The sequence below is a fragment of the Schistocerca piceifrons genome, chromosome 7 (assembly GCF_021461385.2).
Source record: "Schistocerca piceifrons isolate TAMUIC-IGC-003096 chromosome 7, iqSchPice1.1, whole genome shotgun sequence".
Lineage (NCBI taxonomy): Eukaryota > Metazoa > Arthropoda > Insecta > Orthoptera > Acrididae > Schistocerca > Schistocerca piceifrons.
Window position 1 is genome coordinate 468,487,775 of NC_060144.1, and position 12,876 is coordinate 468,500,650.

The window sequence follows — 12,876 nt, forward strand, 5'->3', positions numbered from 1 at the left end:
AGCTGTGCTATCCTTCCGTAATATTACACTAAATATCTAAAATTTTGTTTTCACTTGTAAGATGTTCCATTTGTTGTCTATGTGAGTACTGGATCTTGTAACCTGGGCATCATAAGTGGATACTTTTTGTGTAAATGCAGTAGTGAGCCTAAGTAGATACTGAGATTGATGGGAGCTTTGTCCAAAAAAATTATCAGTGGTTTAATGGGAGCCAGGGATACAGCTGCTGAGTAACTGCCTAACATATCTTAATACCTAGAATGCAAACAATACTGATGTTTGCAAGTCAGTATCTTTGTGTGCTACTGTCTTGCAATGTCGTATCCTAACTAATGTAACTATCATTTTTCCATATTGTTTTCTGTTAGTATTTGCAAGCTATGTGGCCTTATTACTATGGTTAAGTTCTGTTCTACTTTGTTGTTTTTATTGGTTCTTACGATCTATGTTTTAGAATAATTTGACCTCTTGCTAAAACTAACTTTTCCTTTTCTTCTTTTTGCAAAGATGTGGCAAATGCAGACGTTACATGAAGTATATTCAAGCCAAACCCTCACGCATGCATTGTTCCCACTGTGATGAAACTTACAGTGTACCACAGAATGGTTGTATACGTATTTATAAAGAACTCAAGTGCCCATTAGATGACTTTGAGTTGCTGTCATGGTCTGCTGGAACAAAGGGAAGAAGCTATCCTTTCTGCCCATACTGCTACAATAACCCCCCATTCAGGTATGATTGTATAATTTTTTCCTCAGAAATATATAGTTTATGATGTTTTTATGTGCCAGATACATGCAAAATACATTTTCTAACATGAAAATAATTAGCTGTGTATTTGTGGATTATAATTGTGCATACTACCTCAGTTTCAAACTGCCACTACACTGTAATGACAGTGGACGTCATGCTTAGAAATAGGTGGCTATCTCATAATTACAGGGAAAATTAACGCTCTCATTTGAATTTTTATACCACTGTAACATACAGTAAAAAACTGTAGCGACTGTTTAACAACTGCTAAAACAAGAGAACAACAGATGTGGATGACATAAAATTAGCTTCTTGTGTGTTGATATAAAAAGTAAGGTAAAGGCAACCACTCATCTATAGCAGTTTGATGTGTGGACAGAGGAACACATGTGTGCATTAGGGTCTCTCTCTCTCTCTCTCTCTCTCTCTCTCTGTGTGTGTGTGTGTGTGTGTGTGTGTGTGTGTGTGTGTGTGTGTGTGTGTGTGTGAGCGCGCGCATGTGTGCGTGTGCGTGTGTGTGCCTTTTGCTAGAAAAAGAGCTAGTGCTCAAAAGCTAGATTGAATGCTGTTACATGTTTCTGTGCTCAACACAGCAATCTGCTGTAGGTCAGAGGTTGGCTTTCAGTTATTTTACATATTGCTCCATCCAGGAATTTCCATTTTTATTCTTGTGTATGTTAACTTTATTGGGCAAGATCTACTTTGTGAACTGACCTTGTGCCAGTGTCATTCATAAGACTTCAGTGTCTTCCAGTGTTCTTTGGACTGCTCGAAAATTCTTAGCCTCTACTTACAGTCTTTTAGTGTGGTGTCTTAACTCTAGAACTGTGAAACAGCTTGCTCTTTTCTTTTCTCTTCATCTGAACAGCATTATATTGTTTGATAAACCCAGAAAACATGAAGGCTAAAATCATGTACAAATTACATTTTTATGCGTTTTCATGTACAACAATATGGTAACACGCGCAACCCATCTGTCTCTATCTTTATTTAAAATGCCTATTGGTCAGTATCTTCCCCAAATTCTATAAACTATTCCCATGCACAGCTACTCTGACTCATTTTCCAGTCCGATATTAATGACTTGAGGGGATCATTCCACTCCCTTCAGATGTGTCGCAGGTTCCATACAGTTCTCACAGTTCCTCCCATCTTCCTCTCAGACTGACAAAGCCATTCAGTACATGTACCACAGAGACATTTTTCTTGGGTTCTATCATATACTTGTGGCATGAATGAAAAACATAACACTTTATTGATAAAAGTTGAGTACTGAATAATTGAATACTGCTTTCTCCAAAAACTAACTCGCATTATACCAAAGTGTACAAAGAAGCCATGGATTGCTTATGGATAAAGTTACCTTGTAAAACAAAAAGGAAACTGTAACTGTCACTCTGAAACACTGCTAGTGTTTATACTGTGGATCATTGCAAAACTTCTTGCAAAACATTGTAGGTAGTTATGAGGACATGGAAGGAAATGCATTAAGAGAAAATAAGTAATCGCACCATATAACGAAATATAGACAATATGATATAGAGTGAAGGAGGAAATGGGTATAACCAGACATGAAGAGGAGCAGATGGGCCTGGGAGTAAATGAAATGTTGGTAACAGATGTGTGTAGTTTTGCAAAACTTTTCAACAAGCATTTCATAATTAATGCTACTCAAATTTCTAAGAAGCTCTGATGTACACACAATAGTGAGAATTAACTTAGTTAATTGGACAATAAAAATTATTCAGCCAACTCCAGAAACAGCTAATAAAATGACGGGAATGTGTTTCTAACATTCCCATACAACTATGGGTAACCAATATAATTGAACCTCTTCTGTTGAAAGAGACTGTATTTTCAATCATATCTAACATTAATAATTTAACAATAAAGTGCAGTCATGGAAGAGAATGTGCAAGAAGTTCATTCTAAATGAGCATGAAAAGCTGAGTTACTATATCCATCATTCTATTCCATGTACTTTATTTATTATTTTTTAAATTTAGTTTTTGACTGAACATTTTCCAGTTCTGTGCGCTAAACACATTTTCATTATGACATATATTTTTAGTAGAAGTGTATTACGTTCAGACTGAGCTGAAGTGTCGAATTAGTGTAAAACTTTTTATACAATTTCCCTTAGTGTCCAGTTGTCATGCGTAAATTGAATGTGTCAGCAAAGACCTCCATTCATGACGAGACTGAAAGAGACTTAATACATTGTACACTTAATCCATCAGGAAGTAATTAACTAACTCCATGATGCTGAAAAGAGAGATATCTATTGCCCACAGGGTAATGTTGTACTAGACTACATGAACTAAAGAATAACATATAAATTCAGAGTCATAAATAACAAATGTGTTTATTTTGAAGTTTACTTTATCGATTGTGCAGTTTGAAGACCAGGCATAATTTGAAAAGGGGAAAGCTTTCTTCAGTGCAAAAGCTTTTAAAGGATGTGAATTTTTCTTTAGTGTAAAAGACAGTTGACCTCAATTTATATAGTCTATCACCTTATGTAGCAGCATTGTTGTCACAAAGTTTAGTGCTTGGAATAATATTTGGAAATTTGTGGTAAGTTCCTAAGGGACCAAACTGCTGAGGTCATCGGTCCGAAGGCTTACACACTACTTAATCGATCATAAACTAACTTGCCCGAGGGAGGACTTGAACCTCTAATGGGGGGAGAACTGTGCGAACTGTGGCAAGGTACCTCAGACCGTCTTGACATCTCAATTAATTTATTTTATTTTACTTTATTAATTAATTAATTTATTTATTTATTGTTTTTGAGGGATAGGAACTTTGGTGTTACTTTTTGTCCATGATGATGTTGGTTCCTGAGGACTTATTTTTGATGTTTGTACTCTATTTTTACCTTACTACATATTTTGTTGTTATGTTGAAAATGAAAATGCCTTTTATTTTCGAAAGTGCATCAGTCATATTAAAGAAAAAGATAACAATTCAGAGCAAATAGCTCTTCAACTACATACTGCTGGAAGTTCTTGAAACATGAGCATAGGCATAATTTTCAAAAACTCTACTGGATTTGTGTATGCTTTAAGTGAGTCAAATTGTTTCATCACCAAAAATTCCTATTTATGCAACAGTGAAGACATCTTCAAGCAATTTTATAGCTTGGAATACAATTTGTATGAAGTACAACAATTTGAACATGCTAAATTCATATTGATCAAACAATCCACGGGTGCTTTACCAGTTCCTAGTGACCAATGGGCACAATATTTTGGTGATCAGACATATCATCGCATCAGATATGCTGACAAACTGCCCTGCTTGGGAGCACATGTATCAATGCCCAAGGATGCGATTGCGCTGGCATCTGTGAGCGGCAATGTGCGGCAGTGTGCATCAGTTGTGGTAGCAATCCATGCAATGTACTGCCACTCCATTTGCACAGATTGACAAAACATTGTGTGTGCTGAGTGTCTTCTTAATTAGACCCAGTGCTGGTTCTCAAAGCCTTACTGAGATTATAGTCAGAGTTACAGTTGATAGACTGTCCCTGGTGTATGTTCTGATGGCCTCTCTAATGATGCTGTCCAAGTATTTCTAAGGTTGTTCTAAAATCCTGGTACAGTTGCCTCAGACAAACAGAGCTCTGCAACCACCAATTTATTGCGATACATTAGTCGAGTGTGCCTCTGGTGTTCTTGGCATTCATCTTTTGTTCTTGGCATCGATCTTTGGTGGTGCGAACTGTCTGTTTTACCACATTGGCATTCTTTAAACAGAGGAGCACTTGACGACCACCAACTGTTTCTGGCATGCCCTGATCTTGAAATGTTTTGTATTTAATGGAATATTTTGTAAACAAATGGAAGGAGTCATAATGCACAGCCCACTCTTGCCTTTGATTGCAAATTGTGTATGGAGCACTTTGAGGAAGAACCTCTGAAGACTTCCGAAGGGAAGCCTACTTGCTTTTTCCATTATATGGATGTCATGTTCATCATCTGGCCCCATGGAAGGGTCAAATTCTGTGACTTCTGTGCACATCTGAACTATTATGCATAAATTCAGTTCTCTATGGGGCTTGACACAGAAAGAAGACTACCATTTCTGGACATTTTGACATCATAGTCAACAGAAAAGCCGATGGCACCGTAGGCCATTGTGTGCATCGGAAGAAAACTTACACTGACTTGCAGTTGCATGCAGACAGCTGCCACCACCCTGCTTAAAGGAAGGGGACAGTAAAAACACCAGTACATAGAGCACGCACCATTTCGGTTGGAGAGAGTCTTCCCTGGGAACTCGAACACCTCAGAACTGTGTTTCAAAAGAAATGGTTCCTCAGAGTTGCAGGTTGGGCATGCTCTATGACCTACCACTACAGGATGACCTGTGGAGATGGATGAAAACACAGAGAAAGAGGCAGCCACTGCCATTTTACCATAAACTTGTGCACTGCTGGGAAATGTTAGGCGCATACTGACAAAGCATTGAGTGAGAACTGTCTTCTACTTGCCCAGTAAAGCATGGGCAATACTTGAGAGTGTCAAAGTAACCTGTGTTTAAGGAACAGTGGATTTATATCATACTCTGTGCAGATATGGCAAGTCATTTCAGACAATCAATGCACACCATCTAACATCAACGCTGAAAACACCAGCAGTACAGAGACTAAGGTATCCGTAGTCTGTTCTCACAAAGCAATGTTTAGCCAAGACTCATTCAATAGAATTCAATTGTACCAGGATTATAGCACAAACTTTAAAATAGTAGAGCAATGTCATTAGAGACACCACTGAAATGTGCACAAGGGAAAGTTTCATCAACCAGGACTCTGGCTATAATCTCAGCAAGGCTTCAGAATCAGCACTGGGTCTAATTAAGAATGTATTCAGCAAACAAAACATTCTGGCATCCAGTGCAGATGGAATAACTGCATCCACACTAACACAACCTGGGCTGCATAGAGAATTGGTCTTGGGGGGGGATATAAGTCAGTAATCAGTTATGCGCTCGCAGGAGGTCGATTTGTCAGTACCATTTCGACAGTATTAACTGACAGTACACCCACCCATGGACTGTTCGATTGACAAATACCCTAAGAAAAAACTGAAGAATCACATTATAGTCATGTTAATTAAATACCTAGCCTGCTTTGTAACAAACATGGCCCCCACAAAAGTTTAATTTGTGTTGTCATTTGAAAGTAATTTGCATATTCAATGTTGGCGTATCATAGTCTCCACATGTCATCACTGTGGAAGCTTTTCCTTCATTGCTTCAAAATATTATACCATGTAAGTGGGTATAGAAAGTCATAAATCCATAATATTAGCACCTGAAGAGAAAAATAAATTGATTCTCATTTCCTTCAGAAACTAGAGTATCATGTTTATATTGTTCACAAAGGCCATCTTTGAGTTACTTAGTTCAGTGCTCAGCTTCAAAAGTTCCTTAAGTAAGCATTTGTCAAATTGAACTAGTGTCACCAACTCAGAGTATAATGTAACTTCAATAATTTTTTTTTTAATTAGTTCACACTTTTCCTCTATACCATTTCTATGTCATATTGTTTATTACATTCTTGTAGAGCACTTATTATTACACGAGCATCCTATGTTAAATTGACTGTGCGAAGAAACATTTAAAGAGTGTTTTTGTTCTTTTAATGCATCAGTAGTCTTCATTAGTAAATAATAATAATGTCACATGACCAACAGATTTGTGCAAGTCTTTCAGTGAGATGCCACTACAGAGTCTTGCATTACCCTGAGGCAGAGGTACCAGGCCTATCCAGACAGTCATCAACAGTTACCCATCCATCTAGTAATTGAGTCCAACAGTGCTTAACTTTGGTCATCAGATGAGGGCAGGTGTTTCCAACATGGCAGGGCCATTGGTGCTTCATTAATAAAGCAAAAACATAATTCAGTCTGTCTCATAAGTTAAAAAGAAACTAGAACTTACAGTGGTTTCAAATTATTACTCTATTCTTTAAAGTTGAAACTTTAATAATCTGATTTTTGTCCTCTTAACTATCATTTAAACACGTCTCATCATCAACAAATTTCTTTACCCACTGCCAAAAATTCTCATTTTGCAATTTGTGGAGCAGAATGTATGCCTTCAAAAAATATTTCCATGGTTGCCAAAGTCAGATACGCACTGTGTCATATATTTTTTCTATTTCTAATTGAAGACTGCCCTTCATCAGGATACTGGAGAGCCTGGGTCTGTTTTGTTGTGCATTCATCTAACACATCTCTTGAAACAGTGTCTTTCCAATCCCATAAAATTCTGCTGTTGCACTGTTGCAAAATGGCACTGTTTTAACTTCAAATTTCAATGTATTTTCACAAGTTTGAATAGTACTTAAATCCACATCTTCTTGCCTGAGTTTGGAGTAGGGATCAGGTTTGTTGTAGTTAGATTTTTTGAGGAAACATGATGGCCTTGTACTCTTTGGACATCTATTTGAAACAACTGCACTGTAGTTTCTGAATTTTTGAATGCTAGTTGCTGATTATGAAAGAAAGTGCTGTATACTCTGTGATTCATATCAAGGGTCTAACAAAGCAGATATATAAATGTCGTGTGACTAGGGCCTCCCATTGGGTAGACCGTTCGCCGGGTGCAAGTCTTTCGATTTGACGCCACTTCGATAACTTTCACATCGATGGGGATGAAATGATGATGATTAGGACAACACGACACCCAGTCCCTGAGTGGAGAAAATCTCTGACCTGGCCAGGAATCAAACCCGGGCCTTTAGGATTGACATTTTGTCACGCTGACCACTCAGCTACCGGAGGCGGGGGGGGGGGGGGGGGGGGCGGACAGCAGAGATATAACGTGGAGGTAACAAATACTGAAATATTTTACGATATCACCTTATGTTTTGGTTTGTTCAATAATGATGCTTTTGATGAAACATTACATACCAGTGAAAATGGAAACCAGCATTTAGCAGTGCCTGCTAGATTGCTATTGCACATAATATTGTGTATAACAAAGGGCAGTATCCACAGGAGACAAAACAACAGCAGTTTGATATTTGTCGAATAATGTTGATTCAGAACTAGTTTACAGAGATGCAAAGAAAAAAGTGCTTGCTCTTGCATATTCTCGAACAGCCTGAAACTGACACTGTTTATTTATTGAACTAAACTTATATTTATGGCATATTTTCATGTTTTTCCCTTGCCTTATTTTGTGAACAAAATTTTCATGTCCCTGAATACTTCTCATAAATTTTAGTCATGTCTTCAATAACAAAAACATATCTATGAGAAATTTCAAAAATAATATGCTGACTCATCACAATTATTGCTGAGGGTAAAATGTACACTTGAATTTGATGAAATGGACATTTTTCCTGATCTCAGTACCTTTTCCTTCCACTGTAAGTTGTCAAAATACTTTTTTTTGCTGAAAGGTCTGTGCCACATTTGCATTTCTTCATTGTTAGTGCTCAGTTCATTTGTGGCAAGCTTTTATTATTCCTAAGATATGGAAGACCCAGAATGAGCCATGCTACCATACGAGGGCTGTTCAACGCAGTTTCAAGTGTACAGTATGCTTCGTTTGTTTTTGACAGATAGAAAGGTTAGATGTGTTTTAGTGTGCTTGGCAGACTTTCGATTATTACAAAAAAAATGGAGCAAAGAATTTGCATCAAATTTTGTGTGAAAAATGGAATCAAGTGCTCTAAAACACTTGAAATGTTGACAGTGGCGTACGGTGAGTCTGCTCTAAAAGAAAAAAAAAAAAAATGTTTACAAGTGTACAAGCTCAGATGGCCGGGAAGATGCCAATGACGAATCCCTCTCTGGACACCCCAGCACATCAACAACAGATGATAACATCAAAGCTGTGAAGAAAATTGTTTAAAAAACCATCAAATTACCATAAGAGAAGTTGCTGAGGATGTTGGCATATCGGTCGGCTCACGTCATTCAATTTTTCCAGTCGTTTTGGGCATGAGACGTGTGTCCGCGAAGTTTGTTCCAAAATTTCTCAATTTTGATCAGAAGAACTGACGCATGAGCATCACTCAGGAGTTCTTGAATGATGTCAGCGATGATCCTGATTTGCTCAAAAGGGTCATAAGTTGTGATGAAACATGGGGTTTACGGTTACGACATTTTGGGTGCATCCCAGAGAACCAAGACCAAAAAAAGCATGCCAACTTCGATCAAATGTCCAAGTTTTGCTCACTTTTTTTTTTTCAATAACTGTGGCATAGTGCATCATGTACTTTTGCTTCAAGGTCGTACAGTCAATAAGGAGTATTACCTTGACATTATGCACTGTTTGCAAGAAGCAATATGCAAAAAAAAAGTCCGGAATTGTGGAAAAACAATTCATGGCTTTTGCATCATGACAATGCACTTGCTCATTCATCATTGTATATGAGAGATTTTTTGGCCAAAAACAACATGACAGTCATGCCTCAGCCATCATATTTACCGAATTTGGCCCCCTGCAACTTTTTCTTGTTCCTCAAACCTGAAAAGACCTATGAAAGGATGAAGATTTTGAACGATTGAAGAAATCAAAACTGCATCGTTGGAAGTACTGAAGGTTGTACCACAAAGTGCTTGTAAGAAGTGCTTTGAAGGTTGGAAGAAGCGTTGGCACAAATATATTGTATCTGAGGGGATTACTTTGAATGAGACAACATGAATATTGATGAATAAATAAATATTTTTTTCATAAAAATATAAAGTCACCTTACTTTTTGAACACACCTTGTACACTCTCTCTGTGGAGTCTTTCTGTATGGCGGCGGATGGAAGTAAAGTGGTACTGTGTTTAGTCTGCATAATATGCCTATGAATAAGTAGATTTCAAATCCTATTACTCATAACTTGACAGTGATCATTAACTTGTGAACACCTCTTATGATTTCATAGACAAATATGAACTAAGCCAGTGTTGTCAGTTGTCTGCTTGTCACAGCTGGTAATGAAAAGAAATCAGTCAACACAAACTGTATCAGCTTCTTTAAATTCAGCCACTACCATCAACCATTTCACTAAGAGTCTTCATAGAGGGGGTGTATAGTATTTTTTACTTCTTGTTTGACAAGCCAAGCATCTTCTTACTGAAACAGTTTTATAACAGATTCATAACACATCTCGGCAACAAACTTTGTAAGATTGGAACTGCATCTCATAAAAACACTTTCCTCATCTGAGGTTGGAGGAGGGTGTTGTTAGTAATGATATGAGTAACCTGGAGTGCCATAGGTCATGTTGTGTTTGTGTGTTGCAAATACTTGCAAAGAGGGGGAAAAAAAAAGAAAAAGAAAAATCTGGTTCTTATCTTCAGAGGACAAAATTGTAAATACTGCTGGTAGACAAATATAAAAGTAGAAAATGCTGTCCTAGCTTTCAACTATTTCTTCTTCAGGGAGGAAAGAGTGTTAGTTTGGGGAAAGTTAGAATGTAGCAATAGGTCGATCAGACACCAGGTCCAGCTTATTGTTTGTTATACTGGTCATGGCACCTCCCTTTCTCAGTTTGTCTCTAACTGAGCATATTATACATTTTGTTGAATTTTCTTTAGTTCTTATCATTTATAAGACCTATTGCAAAGTTAAAAATATGAATATTTGTAACTAAACATGTCTCTTATGTTAAACACTTTGTACAGGGAAGTTTTGTGCTACAGAAAGACATGAATGAGAACAACAAAATGCTTTCAGATAATAGTTGGCTTTATCTTCTGTTGATTTGTTATTTTATTTTTCCTTGATGCTTCTGTGTCATTCCCCCCTACCCACTCACACTTTCCTCTCTCTTGCCCTGAATCCACTTTTTCTGTATCCTCTTGACTTACATTACTAAATGCAAAATTTTTGATTTGATGTAGTGAAACTTTACAAGAAAATATTAAAATTCAGAAACACCAATCATAAAAATTGTAATGAGAATTTCTGTATGTTATAGACAAATGAAGAAAGGAAGTGGTTGTAATGCTTGTACACACCCAACTTGCCCTCACAGTCTGAATAGTACTGGCATGTCAAGTTGTGTTGAATGTGAGGGAGGTATTTTAGTATTAGATCCATCATCTGGACCAAAATGGAAACTTGGTTGCAACAAGTGAGTAGTAATATAAAGTTGTCAATAGTGAACACTCCTTTTCTAACATTATAGGTAAACTAATAATGATGTTTATTCATTACAGATGTGATGTCATCATACATTTATTTGAGGATGCACATAAAGTATTAGTTGAGGATGCAGTATGTGAGTGTGGAGCACAGCTGATAAGTGTTGAGTACAAACCGGTAGGTTAACCTACACTATACATTATTGTAGAGATGAAATTGTTGCCTGTTCCCAATAAAAAAAAATTATGAGAAATGTAGTACATGATCAATAGTAGATAGATGTAAGGCAGGATGTGTAGGACTTGCTGGTTAAAAGTGATGTTGGCAGCGACATTTGTAATATAGTGTTGTCGCATTTAACGGTCTGAAATCTTATCTTGATGCCAGCTAAAGCATTAGAGAACAACAACTCTCGGGAACTTCATGTTGATGCCAACTAGAGCATTAGAGAAGAAGGAACAGCTGAGGCACTGAGAACCATAATGGTCTAAAGCACACCATTGCCAGACCCATACGGAAGTAAATATCAGTGAAATTGGTGAGACAGTTTTTTGTGATGTTCATATATGTCACGTGGGACTACAGCACAGATAAACCTGGCTCACCATTAGATTAGCAGATGTCAGGAGCATGCATACATGATGCAGTCTCAAGATCAACAGTAGTATACTTTAGGCCCCTGTGGTTCTCAGCACCACAGTTTAATTTATTAAGGGTACGTTTGCACCAATATGTTAATTTAATGAATGAAGGTAAGTCATGGCTTCATGGTTTTGTTCCTTGGTAGTGTAGTAACCATTAATTTTTTGGAGCTAATACTGTTTGTGCATGAAGCATTTGTTATGGGCCTTTTGAGACATTTTCTATTGTGGAATGTTGCATGCTTTAATTAATGGTGCTTTTGTTTTTATTTTGACAATATATAATTACTATTTCATGATATGATTACTATTTCATTATATAGCTACTACTTCATTAATTTTTTTTTTTTTTTTTTGTTATGTACATAAGTCAGTATTATATGCTGTTTGCATTTCCTAGATGAGTCAATTTGTGCGATTATTTCATTTACAAAATGTAGAGAAAAAAAGATGAAGTATGTAAAGATTATCATTGATGATTCATAAAGAAAATTTGTTGTGTGGAACTTATTTTGTACCACATGTGAAAAACATATGTAGCTTCTTTACAGCTGTGCAGCAAGTGATACAGTTATCTGCCTTTTGTTGTAGGAGAAGACACGGCTTCCAGGTGAGGCAACGGAAATGACAGGTTGCGTTTTCTGCTCGCCACATTTCACAGCACTTGTGGAGAAGCACCGTGCTGTTTCCAGGCCTGCCGGCAGTCGGGCTCCTCGGGGAAGAGGGGGTAAAGGAAAAAGTCGGGGCCGACCACGAGCCCCAAGAGACAAAATGGCACAACTTGCTGCATATTTTGTTTAACACTATTTTTTGTTATATTTATTTAACAAGAGAAAGAACTGTAACCTGTGTGTAATAACTTTATACTTCGCAGCTAAGCAAAAAGTGGAAATCTTTTATTATGCTATTATTGTATGAAGAGCTCTCTTTTTGTAATATTCTTCATCAGAGTGATGTAAATAATATATTTATTGTTTTTATCTTGGTTTTATATGATTTTTTTCCCCAAGATTTTCCTGGGGTTGGCCGTGATATACTAAAGGAAATTTTGTATATATGTGTGTATGGTGAGCTCACTCCACTGCAATCTTGTACTTTGTCTTCAGTTAATATTTCTACTATGTTTGTTGATACAACCCCCAACAGAGCGATGATATTTGAGGTCAGAAAAAACTGTTGCTGTGAAGGTGACCACTGTTTGAAATTCTGTTTGCACTCAGTTATCCATCTGAATATTAGTGCATATGTTGTATCAAAGATGATGGACCCCACATTCATCTTTATCTACATGTTGACTGAACAACTTGCACAGTGTATCACTCAGTGTTTTGAAACTTCCTGGCAGATTAAAACTGTGTGCCACACCGAGACTTGAACTCG

The 12,876-nt window shown here is 37.1% G+C and overlaps 1 protein-coding gene across 1 annotated transcript in view; it reads left to right on the forward strand.

Annotated features, from left to right (window-relative positions):
- Nucleotides 1-12,476, forward strand: part of LOC124804804 (DNA topoisomerase 3-beta-1) — a 122,255-nt gene extending 109,779 nt beyond the window's left edge. The window contains exons 12-15 of the mRNA XM_047265142.1: nucleotides 508-732; nucleotides 10,689-10,844; nucleotides 10,930-11,032; nucleotides 12,088-12,476. Of these exons, the coding sequence (XP_047121098.1) occupies nucleotides 508-732; nucleotides 10,689-10,844; nucleotides 10,930-11,032; nucleotides 12,088-12,297 (694 nt within the window). The 3' untranslated portion in view covers nucleotides 12,298-12,476. The remainder of the gene's footprint in view (nucleotides 1-507; nucleotides 733-10,688; nucleotides 10,845-10,929; nucleotides 11,033-12,087) is intronic.
- The last annotated feature ends 400 nt before the right edge of the window (nucleotides 12,477-12,876 follow it).